Source organism: Salvelinus fontinalis, chromosome 4 (assembly GCF_029448725.1).
Source record: "Salvelinus fontinalis isolate EN_2023a chromosome 4, ASM2944872v1, whole genome shotgun sequence".
Classification (NCBI taxonomy): Eukaryota; Metazoa; Chordata; class Actinopteri; order Salmoniformes; family Salmonidae; genus Salvelinus; species Salvelinus fontinalis.
The window spans coordinates 35,373,773-35,387,048 of NC_074668.1; the positions used below are offsets into that span (position 1 = coordinate 35,373,773).

The window sequence follows — 13,276 nt, forward strand, 5'->3', positions numbered from 1 at the left end:
CAGTGAAATTTGTCCTTTGGTCTGGAGTCCAAATTTGAGATTTTTGGTTCCAACCGCAGTGTCTTTGTGACACTCAGTGTGGGTGAACGGATGATCTCCGCATGTGTATTTCCCACCGTAAAGCATGGTGGAGGAGTGATACTGTGGGGGTGCTTTGCTGGTGACACTGCCTGTGATTTATTTAAAATAAGGCACGCCATCTGGTTTGGGCTTAGTGGGACTATCATTTGTTTTTCACAGGACAATGACCCAACACACCTCCAGGCTGTATAACCAAGGAGAGTGATGGAGTGCTGCATCAGATGACCTGGTCTCCACAATCCCCCGACAACCAAATTGAGATGATTTGGACCGCAGAGTGAAGGAAAAGCAGCCAACAAGTGCTCAGCACATGTGGGAACTCCTTCAAGACTGTTGGAAAAGCATTCCAGGTGAAGCTGGTTGAGAGAATGCCAAGAGTGTGCAAAGCTGTCATCAAGTCAAAAGGTGGCTATTTGAAGAAACTCAAATATATTTTGATTTGTTTAACCCTTTTGGTTACTACATGATTCCATGTGTTATTTCATAGTTTGTCTTCACTATTATTCTACAATGTAGAAAATAGTAAAAAAATAAAGAAAAACACTTGTATGAGTAGGTGTTCTAAGTTTAACCAGTAGTGTGTGTGTATAAATATAAATAAATAAATGTGTGGCCAATGCCACCTCTCAATCTCTGATTCTCCGCTGGGCATTTTAGTGTGCTTTAAATCAAATGATCCATAGCCTACGAAGTGCATACTCAGAAGCACAGAGCAAAGTTATATTTTTAAGAGAGCTGCTGGTATGGTGTAAATGAAACTGGGCTGCATTACACTGAGCCCTGCCCTGCTCTGCTCTGCTCTGCTTTTGCTGATCAAAAACTTTGAGTGCTGCTTAATCATTGGCTGTGCTGGGTAGGGCTACAGTGGCAGTTCAGGAGGAGAGTCAAAGGTTTCTTCTGTAAATCATTTTTTTATTAGGCCTAGTCCAAACATTGCACTTTTGCGCGCGGACTAGCCATAGCGTATGTTCTGTTTAGTTTGAGAAGGAAAGCGCAAAGATGAGGAAGACCGGAGGTCAACATTGATAGCTTGCTACTATTATACTGAACAAAAAAATAAAACACCACAAGCAATAATTTCAATGATTTTACTGAGTTACAGTTCAAATAAGGAAATCAGTCAATTGAAATAAATTCAATAGGGCCTAATCTATGGATTTCACATGACTGAGCAGGGGCCCAGCCATGGGTGGGCTTATGCCCACCCACTAGGGAGTCAGGCCTACCCACTGGGGAGCCAGGCCCAGCCAATCATATATTTCCCCGCACAAAAGGGCTTTATTACAGACAAATACTCCTCAGTTTCATCAGCTGTCCGGGTGGCTGGTCTTAGACAACCCCGCAGGTGAAGCTGTATGTGGAGGTCCTGGGCTGGCGTGGTTATGCTGGCGTGGTCTGCAGTTGTAGGGCCATTTGAACGTACTGCCAAATTCTCTAAAATGACGTTGGAGGTGGCTTATCGTAGATAAATTAACATTAAATTATCTGGCAACAGTTCTGGTGGACATTCCTGCAGTCAACAAGCCAATTGCACACTCCCTCAACTTCAGACATCTGTGACATTGTGTTGTGTGACAAAACTGCACATTTTAGAGTGGCCTTTTATTGTACCGGCACAAGGTGCACCTGTGTAACGATCATGCTGTTTACTCAGTTTATTTATATGCCACACCTGTCAGATGGATGGATTATCTTGGCAAAGGAGAACTGCTCACTAACAGGGATGTAAACACATTTGTGCTCAACATTTGAGAGAAATAAGCATAAGCTTCTTTTTGTGCATATGGAAAATGTCTGGGATCTTTTATTGGAGCTCATGAAACATGAGACCAACACTTTACATTTATATTTTTGTTAAGTATATTATTGATTTTATTAAAGTCAATATGTTTCTTGCCCATAATATATTTATCAGAGTTAATGATTCGAGTAACTTAAACTGTGGTCCTGAAACTTCAATAGCACTAGCGGCACAATCAATCAGAAATGGATTGCTCATGGTACTGAAAGTAGGCAAATTTGGGTAGGCATAATTAATTTAAAACTGTCTTCATTTTAATTAGGCTTTACTAACAACAAGAGGGCTTTGTGTTGGAGCTTATTTCTTCCTATTTAAGAAATAAGAGGTAGGCCTACCTGTTTGACAGTTGTATTAGGCTATAGGCAGCTATATCCATAGATTTGTGGGTCAATTCCTCCAACCACCACGCACTCTTTATAGCCCACCTCGTGTCAGTGAAGGGCTTTTAATTATGTTAAAACCAAGACTCGAATTGAGGGGGCATGAGAGGGTATGCCATCCGCCTACCCTTTTACTATTTTTCTTTTTAAAGCACAGGTCTACCCCTTGTTAGCTTAAAATAAGGAATAAGATAATTTTATTCCAATTATATAAAGTGATCTATAACAACGCTTTGGTCTGCGATACTTTATACTAAAAAAAAGTTGTAAAATACCTGGGAAAGACATGACTCCGATGGGTTGGGTTAAGCCACAAAAGAAGAGTAGCCAGCAGTTAAAGCTTGCATTTTTCTGCGTCCGTAGGCCTACTCTTTCTGGGGTGGTAAGGTAGACGCAACTTTTGAAAGAACCATGCTCAGATTCCTAATGACGTCTCAGATTTAATTATTTGCGAACAGGGACAGTTTTATTGCAAACACACATTGATTTGGCATTGGAGAAATATAACATGAACACATGGGCCTCTCTCTGTCCATTCTTAGCCTGTAATTCCGGTCAATTGTATGGTATTAAAATATTCCGCTAATATATACAATCACGTAGAATTGCGTGAAATGTTTATAAAATATTTTTTTTCTCGGACCTGTAAATACGATAGATTCATGCAATGCTTTTACTATAAAGGAGATATTTTCACCCCTACCTCTTGTCCAAGGCGGTCTGCGAACCCACAACTATCTGGCTATCAAAATTCCTGCTTTACCATGTAATGCTTACAGGACGAAGAACCGTTTCTAAAACTGCATATCACAGGTTTTTGTCCGTCCAAGAAGTGAGGGTAAACGGTAGGCATGTTCTCATTATTATTATTTTGGGTATAGGGGAAGATCACTTGTTCTTCCCCCCCAAAGCATTCAGAAACGGTTTAGGTCAAATTTATTTAGATGAAGGGAGGGCCATCATTTTCATTTCAGAGGTTCGATTTTCTCCATGTAACCCTCATTATAAATAAAGTTTACTCCCTAACATATACTAAATAGTGTATCAGATGTATGTACAGAATAATACGGAATGCTTTGAGTCCACGTTGCAACGGAATATAGCTCAGACTACATCGATTCAATACTTTTTTTTTTTTAAACAAGTACATCAAACACCCACCTACCCGTTTGTCCTCTGTAATTGCGTGCCTTTGTTTTCTGAAATCCATACTTTTTCCCACAAATAAATGTTACTGAAATACCACCACCGACTGTTTCCTTGTTGAGATTTAACTGGCATATGCCCAAAAATATAAAACATATTTTGTATTCACGCTGCCCTTGAATGAGGACTCAACTATTTTGCCAGTTCACCTTACCCATTTTGTGAAATGAGTCCTCTTGCATTCACATTGTTATGTTTAGAAAATAACCAATATCTGTTTCCAACAATCACTCAATGCACAAAGTGCAGGACAAGCTATTCAATCAAAATGTGTTATGGACAGCTAGATACACCTACTTACATTTTGGAAGCTAATAGATTACAATTATTTTATCTCCATATTTTAATTACATGCAATCAGAAGATAGTATAAACATGTACATGTTATTGCTAACAGAATAAATAGCAATACAATAACTGCAGAATAAATAATGCTGTAATTGAAAATTGTACATCCAAGGTAGGCTACTGCCCCTTTAAAGCTAGAACTTATTTTGTACCCAATGTTGTGATTCTGTCCAAATGTTGTCTTCACACACTATTCAAACCCCATAATCAATTAAGTTTATGAAGCTGTCTATAGATCACATATTGCAAACAAAAAATATGAACTAAACTCCACATTTAGGCATTTCTGTTTCTGTGAGTCCTTGACAATCGCTAATCAATATGCAAAAAACAGCACACATTTCTTCCCGTGAACCTGCAGCATATTCTCTCTTGTGTCACTAACGTGGGGATTTATGGCAAGAGAAACGGTAAGCAGTAGTCTAGTGTGTGGTGCGTGAAATGACAAACGAACCTGCGGTGCGTTGCGTTCACATTGTCCTAAAAAACGGAACCTGACCGAGGAATTCAAGCGAACCGAACTCAGCCCACCTTTCGAGATGGTCTCAGGTCGGTTCGCTTAAGTGGCTCTTTTGGGGTGTCAGTTCCTTTGGAGTGTTTACACTGCACACAATTAATTGTCTGAAAGGGACCAAGTGTGAAAACACCATTAGAGCAACAATCGGTGTTTGTATTTGATTAACGTTTTATGAAACGTATGGATTTCAACAAACAAAGGCATGCAACTACAGAGGACAAACAGGTGGGCGTTTCATAAGTTATTTATTTATATTGACCTTGAGCAAATCGATGTAATCTGAGCTACCACAAAGCCTGCATCGGCTCCACTCCGTTGGTGAAGTTCATCAGAAACTTCCTTCACCATGGAGTGGAGTTTAGTCCGCTAGCCAAGACAGAGACTGCCACGGAAAAGCAAATGTTCACCAATCAGGTGTTGTAATATTGTGTTTCTGGGATAAATTATAGTTACCACAGGGTTCGCTTGCTACCAGTGCCAGCAGTCCACTCACAATGTACAGGGCATACATTTTGACCAACCTTAGAGAGGTTAAAAAAAAAAATAGATCAATAGATGTTCATGTACAGTAGCCAACTAGCTATAGTGAAAATAAGTGTCTAACCTAACGTTAGCTGAGTAAACTCAAACCCGTCCATAAATCTCTATGAACAGAGTTGAGTTTACTCGGCTGTCCATCCCTACCCTATTGTTGTTGATAGACAATATATTAACTAATCCTAAAATTACATTTCACACATTATTCATCTTCTTAATGATCAAAATCTATGTCACTTACCTGTAGAGCGACCTTGTCGTGAAGACAAGAGGAGAGACCGCTTTTAACTTGATTTTATGTCGACATCGCTCTCATGATCGTGTCAAGTGACCTGTCGTCTCAGAAGCGCATGCTCAATTTTTTCTAGAACCTCAACGACTTTTTTGCTCCATTAGATTCTTCATCAGCAGTTGCGCATTGTATTTGTGGTTCTTAGCACCTCACTTCACTGCATTCATTCAATTTATTCTCAGAAAAGCTGAAAATGTGACAGCGAAAATAAAGAGGTAGATAAACGCAGTTAAAGTTATACAGGTATGTTTGTTAGCTAAATACGTTCATGCGTTCGAAGTTCAAGCGTTCGAACTGCAACATGGCAACAAGCAACAACAATAACAGGCAGGGGGCGGGTACGCTTATTGCTAACTGGCTAGCTACCTAAGTTAGTTAGTTAGCTTGTTATCCATACATACATACATACATACATAGCCCAAGACGAATATATTGCAGAAGAGCAAGGCAAGCCATTATTTACTGATTATGAAGGGCTACCGTTATGTAATGTTAAAGACTGCATTTATTCCTGTCAAATTAAGTTTGCTAGGCAGCTAGCCAGCTGAATCCGCTAGCTTGCAAACGTTGGTAGTAATTTTAGCAAGCTTGCTAACTAGCTACCAAATATTATACAGCACTAACCCTGTGGCTGTCTACGTTATGCAAACTAGTTAAATGTCAGGACCTGATAACTTTATAACTCTACCATAACGCTAGACTAGAAGAGTGACAATTTACAAGATTCTGCGTTAGTAGCTAGCTGAGTCGACATTAGGTACAGTAACTAACAGTAATATTTGTTATGATGGATTGGTGACCAAAACAACAGCTATGCCTGTTGTACCAAAACATCTTACTTAGCTATATCCAACTGTTCATTACTGACAGCTACACACGTGCCTGTAAAATTGTTCATTTTTATAATAATCTATTTCTGTTTTCTAAGTTGGCCTTCGAGAACTCAATTTATCGTCCTTGTTTATGTCTGCTCATCTACCATCGAGGCTTTTGTTTAACCCTTCCACCTCAAATAAACCAGGAGCATCATCCCTGCCCCATGAGCAGCGAGCTGGGCTTTCTGCCTGCCATGTACTCATTCCCTGGCTTAATCAATGTCCCTGAAATGGGGATCAATATTGGCCCTGCAAATACCTGTCAACACCTGCCGGGAGTGTCGCCCCCAAGCACGTAAGTAGAGTCTAGTGATGGGAGCGCTGCACAATACACACAGATGTAACAACCATGTGCTTTGCAGGAGATTTGCAAGACTCAGACCTGCTAGCATGTTGCCATTACATTTATTGTTATTTCTTCAGGAATTGGGAGAGAAGATGCCTGAGAAAGCACAGGAGGAGAACAGATGACGAGTGAGTTAAGAATAGGAAAAATCAATAAAATGAACAGCAGTGTTTATTCTGCTGCGCATGTTAGTTTCAAAGGACAAATGATTTACTCCAAATCAATATGTGTTTGTTCTCCAGAGGATGCAGTGCCAAAAAGAGGAGGCTGATGGGAGATGCAGGATGTGATCCTTTGGATGACCTCAGCCATAATGTGTGTCAGATCTGGCCACCAGGCAACAACGGCCCCCCTCTACCTGAATCAGCCAGCCAAGCACCTCCACAGCACTGCCTGGGGACTCAGAACCTGGGGCTGCCCATATCCGGGTCTCCCTCCCGTCTGGTCCGTCCAGAAGCAGAAGGCTCCTGCATCGAGGTGGAGTCTGCTCATAGAAGACTGCAGGAGATTGAGGAAAGGTTAGCTATGAGAACCTTATGAGGGCAATGTGGGAGATTCCAGTTCTGTTAATGTCCATAACTCATCATAATTGCAATGTGCATTGTTACTGACTATAACTTGTATTAGCATTACCACCATTTGTTTTGTCTTCACCGTGCACTACACACTCTGCATAAACACTCTGTCATACAGTGAAGTTAATCTATTTCTGTCAGGATCAGTCTGGAGGATGATGATGATGACCTGGATGTGGAGCCTGCACCCAGGCGGCCAGTGCTGGTGATGTCTGACAGTCTGAGGGAGGGGCTTCAGCGTGGCATCAGTGACATTCTCCCCCACACTGTGGCCCAGTCTGTGTAAGTACTCCTCTCATTCTCATCCCCCACCTCAGAGGAACATTTAACTCAAGTACCTACCTACCTGCAAGGTTTGATGGTAATACATACTCACCTTAAGGAGGGGGGTTATTATTTTCTATAGTCTATTACACCATTTAAATATGCAATTTAGGCCCTTGAAAATAACAATTAAGTGTTTGAAAAAGTCCTCAAGTTCTTTTAATTTGACTTGCCAATGTCTGTATGAACCCTGTATAGGCTACTTGCTCAGCCTGTAAATTAAAGATAAAATCACCAGCTATTGAAATTATGCACGTATCATTCGCTTTCCTGTCTGATCTTGACTGGGACAGTATTTTTCTCATCCATGCCAGTAGCTTTCAGTTGGCACTGGCAAATCATAATTATTTGCATCAATCCAGTGGCCTTTTGCTTTGAAAACTCCATCACAAGTATGCTATAGAAACACCACTAGCAAACACAACTGTCTGGCTGGTGTGAACCTGAATTTAAGGGTAACTACACAAAAACATCTAAATGTCTGAAGTTTTTCCCAAACCTAAAAAAATTGTCCCCTGATGTGGTTTAAGCATTGTTATGGACTTATAACATCCCATTTTGTTGTTTTTCTATTTAAAAAAATGAAATCACAGTCCTTCTTCCCACTTTCTTTTTTTTGTTGCTATGGTATCGTTTTGGTATCAAGTATCGTTTTTTCAAATTCTGCTCTCGAGGATTCCGCAGAAAAGAACATGTGGTACTTTAAAATCTGCAGTAAATACACTGCTCAAAAAAATAAAGGGAACACTAAAATAACACATCCTAGATCTGAATGAATTAACTATTCTTATTAAATACTTTTTTCTTTACATAGTTGAATGTGCTGACAACAAAATCACACAAAAATTATCAATGGAAATCAAATTTATCAACCCATGGAGGTCTGGATTTGGAGTCACACTCAAAATTAAAGTGGAAAACCACACTACAGGCTGATCCAACTTTGATGTAATGTCCTTAAAACAAGTCAAAATGAGGCTCAGTAGTGTGTGTGGCCTCCACGTGCCTGTATGTCCTCCCTACAACGCCTGGGAATGCTCCTGATGAGGTGGCGGATGGTCTCCTGAGGGATCTCCTCCCAGACCTGGACTAAAGCATCCGCCAACTCCTGGACAGTCTGTGGTGCAACGTGGCGTTGGTGGATGGAGCGAGACATGATGTCCCAGATGTGCTCAATTGGATTCAGGTCTGGGGAACGGGCGGGCCAGTCCATAGCATCAATGCCTTCCTCTTGCAGGAACTGCTGACACACTCCAGCCACATGAGGCCTAGCATTGTCTTGCATTAGGAGGAACCCAGGGCCAACCGCACCAGCATATGGTCTCACAAGGGGTCTGAGGATCTCATCTCGGTACCTAATGGCAGTCAGGCTACCTCTGGCGAGCCCATGGAGGGCTGTGCGGCCCCCCAAAGAAATGCCACCCCACACCATGACTGACCCACCGCCAAACCAGTCATGCTGGAGGATGTTGCAGGCAGCAGAACGTTCTCCACGGTGTCTCCAGACTGTCACGTCTGTCACATGTGCTCAGTGTGAACCTGCTTTCATCTGTGAAGAGCACAAGGCGCCAGTGGCGAATTTGCCAATCTTGGTGTTCTCTGGCAAATGCCAAAAGTTCTACACGGTGTTGGGCTGTAAGCACAACCCCCACCTGTGGACGCCGGGCCCTCATACCACCTTCATGGAGTCTGTTTCTGACCGTTTGAGCAGACACATGCACATTTGTGGCCTGCTGGAGGTCATTTTGCAGGGCTCTGGCAGTGCTCCTCCTTGCACAAAGGCGGAGGTAGCGGTCCTGCTGCTGGGTTGTTGCCCTCCTACGGCCTCCTCCACGTCTCCTGATGTACTGGCCTGTCTCCTGGTAGCGCCTCCATGCTCTGGACATGACGCTGACAGACACAGCAAACCTTTTTGCCACAGCTCGCATTGATGTGCCATCCTGGATGAACTGCACTACCTGAGCCACTTGTGTGGGTTGTAGACTCCGTCTCATGCTACCACTAGAGTGAGAGCACCGCCAGCATTCAAAAGTGACCAAAACATCAGCCGGGAAGCATAGGAACTGAGAAGTGGTCTGTGGTCACCACCTGCAGAACCACTCCTTTATTGGGGGTGTCTTGCTAATTGCCTATAATTTCCACCTTTTGTCTATTCCATTTGCACAACAGCATGTGAAATTTATTGTCAATCAGTGTTGCTTCCTAAGTGGACAGTTTGATTTCACAGAAGTGTGATTGACTTGGAGTTACATTGTGTTGTTTAAGTGTTCCCTTTATTTTTTTGAGCAGTGTATATTGATCACATTGTTACAATAATCTCTTTTCTTTGCTGTTACAGTAAATCTATCCAAATCAATGTAAGCACTCAAGGGTATGATCATTTAAAAGATGGCTAGTCATTATTAGCCTGGTTCTGTATGGAATGCAGGCACATAATAATTCTAAAAACAATTATTTAAAATATTGGTGTGAACAAACTGAAAAAGTTGGTAGCATCAGTGCCAACAGTGGGAAAAGTTAGTGTTGAACCTTGACCCGTCTGTCATGGTAGCCAGTAGTGAATAAACATTAGAATTTAGGGAGGTGTCCACTATTTGTTTCTCTTTTTCAGTCCCGTTGTCTCACCTGTTTCTCTCCTGTTCCCGTAGGAGCCAATCCTGTATGGAGCTGGTAGTATGGCGCCTCCCAGAGGATGCGCTGGCTCGAAAGCTGAAAGACTCCCTGCAGAGGAAGCTGCAGACTACCAGCAGGCAACCCCCGACCCCCAGTGCCCCTACCCCTCAGATTCCCCTCACAAACCCCCCAGGGGAGACGTACTCCCCTCTGTACTGCAGCCCAGTGGCCGGGGCCCACAGCTCTGGAGAGGAGGACATGGAGATGTAGGGCTTTTGAGACCCAGCATCAGGAATGCCCAGAGTAGCTACAGGTCTCAGCTTTGGTTCACTTGGTTGGACCCTCAGAGAAGCCATGGAGAGACAGAAAAAACTGCATAGACAGCGCCAAAATCTTCACAGTGACATGAACGTCTGCTTTGGATCAAGACCAGGCTGTTGGGCAGCATGGCACATGTATACCACTTGGCCAAAAGAGGGCAAGTACCCACTTTCTTTGTGCTACAGTTAGATAATACTGGATTTAAAGAGCAACTGCCTCTAAAAAACAACTTCTCATTTAGAAAACAGCCCTGTGTGTCATCAATATGAGTCAAACATTTATTATACTGTCAAAATTGACTACAACGTGTAAATAAACTGAGTCTCGTCCAAAATAGACTTGTGGTCGTGACTGCATCATAACGTAAATGAATGTTGGGTTTGTTGTCGTTTTTTCTACTTACCAAGGGTGGGAAGAACTCATGGATACCATTTTTATGTCTGCGTGCAGTTTGGAGATGATGGAAGTTAGCATGTCATTATCTTTTTTGCTGGAAGTCTCCAGGTAAGAGTATGTGAGCGGAGCTTGAGTGGAGTGAGGAGCTGAGCGTGCCCATTTGACTGGAGCATGGAACGAGATTCCCAAAGGCTGGAGCGTCAGCCTTCTCTCTCCAATAGCGCTCACTTCACGAGCTCAGGACATGCCTGGCCCAGCATGCATTTGTAGGCTACTTGTGTGCTGCTATATATCCTTGCTTTAGCTACTGTCATGGAGTTCACTAAATAATTTCATAAAGAAACTGATAAAACACACAGGTGCAAAATCAAGGTGACTTACAAAGATGAGGAGCAGGAAAGGGAGTGCAGTGATGTAGTGTCCTCAACTAAAGAATCATTGTGGAATCTGAAAAGACACGTATCCCAAAAGCATGATGGTGTACTTACTATGTGCACATGCTTACAGAAAGGAACGAGGTGGGTAGCTGGCAAAGTGTGTCATTGTAGAAAAGTATTTATAAACACAAAATCAGATCTCTTAAGTTTTGTAAAAAAATTCTATTGTCTATACAATATGCCATCATTGATTTTGGCCCAATAGGCCTGGCATATTCCCGCTTTCAAGGAGCTTTCTGTTTTGACTGGGTTATTTTGCCTGAACCTTTAGGCCTACCTATATATACTTTTTTTTTTAATACAAATAAATACATCTCTGCCCAGCCTGGCAAGAGTGGCCAAAAGGGTGTTTAGCATCCCAGTGGCTCTGCAACTGCGGAGAGGATATTCTCTGCTGCTGGCCTGCTCTCCAGGCACCATCGCATGAGCCTGAAGCCACAGACTGGCCAATCTCGTGTTTCTAAAAATTAATTCAAAGGCACTGAGTCTAATAAGGCATTTTTCATTTAATTTGTATTTCATTCTAAGTAAGTCACAGCCTATATGCACAATTTATAGGCTATAATGATTTAATACAACGAAATGTTGTTTAAATGCTGAGCGCTTTATGTCCCTACCAGCCTAGTGTTGCACTCGCAAATGCTTCACAATGTATTTCTTTGTAGGCTACAGCCTTGACATAATAAAAATAATATAGGAGTGCCAGAGCGACTGCTCTCCTCAGCTCACATATTCTGCTCCAGGTAGAACAGTAGCCAGCTCCTCACAACAGCAGGGAAATAGACCTTCTAACTACTCTAAAGTTGGGTGTTGTTGGTCATTTTCAGTGTCTTCAGAAATTATTCACACCCCTTGACTTTTTCCACATTTTATTGTGAAATAGCCTGAATTTAAAATTTATTAAATTGAGATTTTGTATCACTGGCCTACACATAATACCCTATCATGTCAAAGTGGAATTATATATATATTTTTAACTTTTACAAATTAATACAAAAATTAAAAGCCGAGTCAATAAGTATTCAACCGCTTGGTTATGGCAAGCCTAAATAAGTTCAAGAGTAAAATGTCACATAATAAGTTGCATGGACTCTATGTGTAATCATAGTGTTTACATCATTTTTTAATGACTACCGGTACATAATTTCTGTACCCCACTCATAGAATTATCTGTAAGGTCCCTCAGTCGAGCAGTGAATTTCAAACAAAGATTCTAATGTAGGGCACCTATTGGTAGATTGGTAAAAACATAAAAAAGCAGACATTGAATATCCTTTTGAGCATGGTGAAGTTATTCATTACACTTTGGATGGTGTATCAATACACCGTCACCAAAAAGATACAGGGGTCCTTCCTAACTCAGGTTCCGGATAGGAAGGAAACCGCTCAGGGATTTCACCGTGAGGCCAACGGTGATTTTAAAACAGTTTAATGGCTGTGATAGGAGAAAACTGAGGATGGATCAACAGCATTGTAGTTACTCCACAATACTAACCTAAATGACAGATTCCAAAATGTGTATCCTGTTTGCAATAAAGCACTGAAGTAAAACTGCAACAAAAAAAATGTGGCAAAGAAATGAACATTATATCCTGAATACAACATGTTATGTTTGGGGCAAATCCTCTTTAGGTTGTTCCTCTTACCACTCTTTTCAAGCATGGTGGTGGCTGCATCATGTTATGTGTATGCTTGTCATCGGCAAGGACTAGGGATTTTTTTAGGATTAAAGAAACAGAATAGAGCTAAGCACAGGCAAAATTCTAGAGGAAAACTTGGTTCAGTCTGCTTTCTAACAGACACTGGGAGACAAATTCACCTTTCAGCAGGATAATAACCTAAAAAACACAAGGCCAAATATACACGAGTTGCTTACCAAGACGACCTTGAATATTCCTGAGTGACCTAGTTACAGTTTGGACTTAAATCAGTTTGAAGAATTTAAAAAAGAATAATGTGCAAATATTGTACAAGTATCCAGATGTACAATGCTCTTAGAGACTTAACCAGAAAGACAGCTGTAATTGTTGCCAAAGGATATTTTAATGTATTGACTTAGGGGTGTGAAGACTTATGTAAATGAGATATTTCTGTATTTAATTTTCAATCAATTTGCAAACATTTTGAAAAACATGTTTTCACTTTGTCATTATGGGGTATTGTGTGTAGATGGGTGAGGAACACAAATCAATTTAATCCAATTTAAATTCCTGCTGTAACACAACAA

The 13,276-nt window shown here is 41.4% G+C and overlaps 2 protein-coding genes across 4 annotated transcripts in view; one reads left to right on the forward strand and one right to left on the reverse strand.

The window, feature by feature from the left end:
* tcn2 (transcobalamin II) overlaps nt 1–5,202 on the reverse strand; it is a 29,043-nt gene extending 23,841 nt beyond the window's left edge. For both annotated transcript variants that reach the window (XM_055919882.1, XM_055919883.1), the window contains exons 1-2: nt 5,112–5,202; nt 4,787–4,854 (exon numbers count right to left, since the gene is read on the reverse strand). In XM_055919882.1, the coding sequence (XP_055775857.1) occupies nt 4,787–4,844 (58 nt within the window). In that variant the 5' untranslated portion in view covers nt 4,845–4,854; nt 5,112–5,202. The remainder of the gene's footprint in view (nt 1–4,786; nt 4,855–5,111) is intronic.
* A 112-nt stretch (nt 5,203–5,314) lies between these two features.
* On the forward strand, nt 5,315–10,588 carry LOC129853630 (coiled-coil domain-containing protein 117-like). 2 transcript variants are annotated; one of them, XM_055919884.1, is made up of 6 exons: nt 5,315–5,405; nt 6,091–6,332; nt 6,461–6,511; nt 6,626–6,901; nt 7,100–7,240; nt 9,931–10,588. In XM_055919884.1, exons 2-6 carry the CDS (start codon nt 6,202–6,204, stop codon nt 10,163–10,165), a joined length of 834 nt encoding a protein of 277 aa, XP_055775859.1. In that variant the 5' UTR covers nt 5,315–5,405; nt 6,091–6,201; the 3' UTR covers nt 10,166–10,588. The 2 variants fall into 2 exon arrangements, with proteins under 2 accessions (XP_055775859.1, XP_055775860.1); XM_055919885.1 differs by having other exon boundaries at nt 5,320–5,405; nt 6,184–6,332.
* The last annotated feature ends 2,688 nt before the right edge of the window (nt 10,589–13,276 follow it).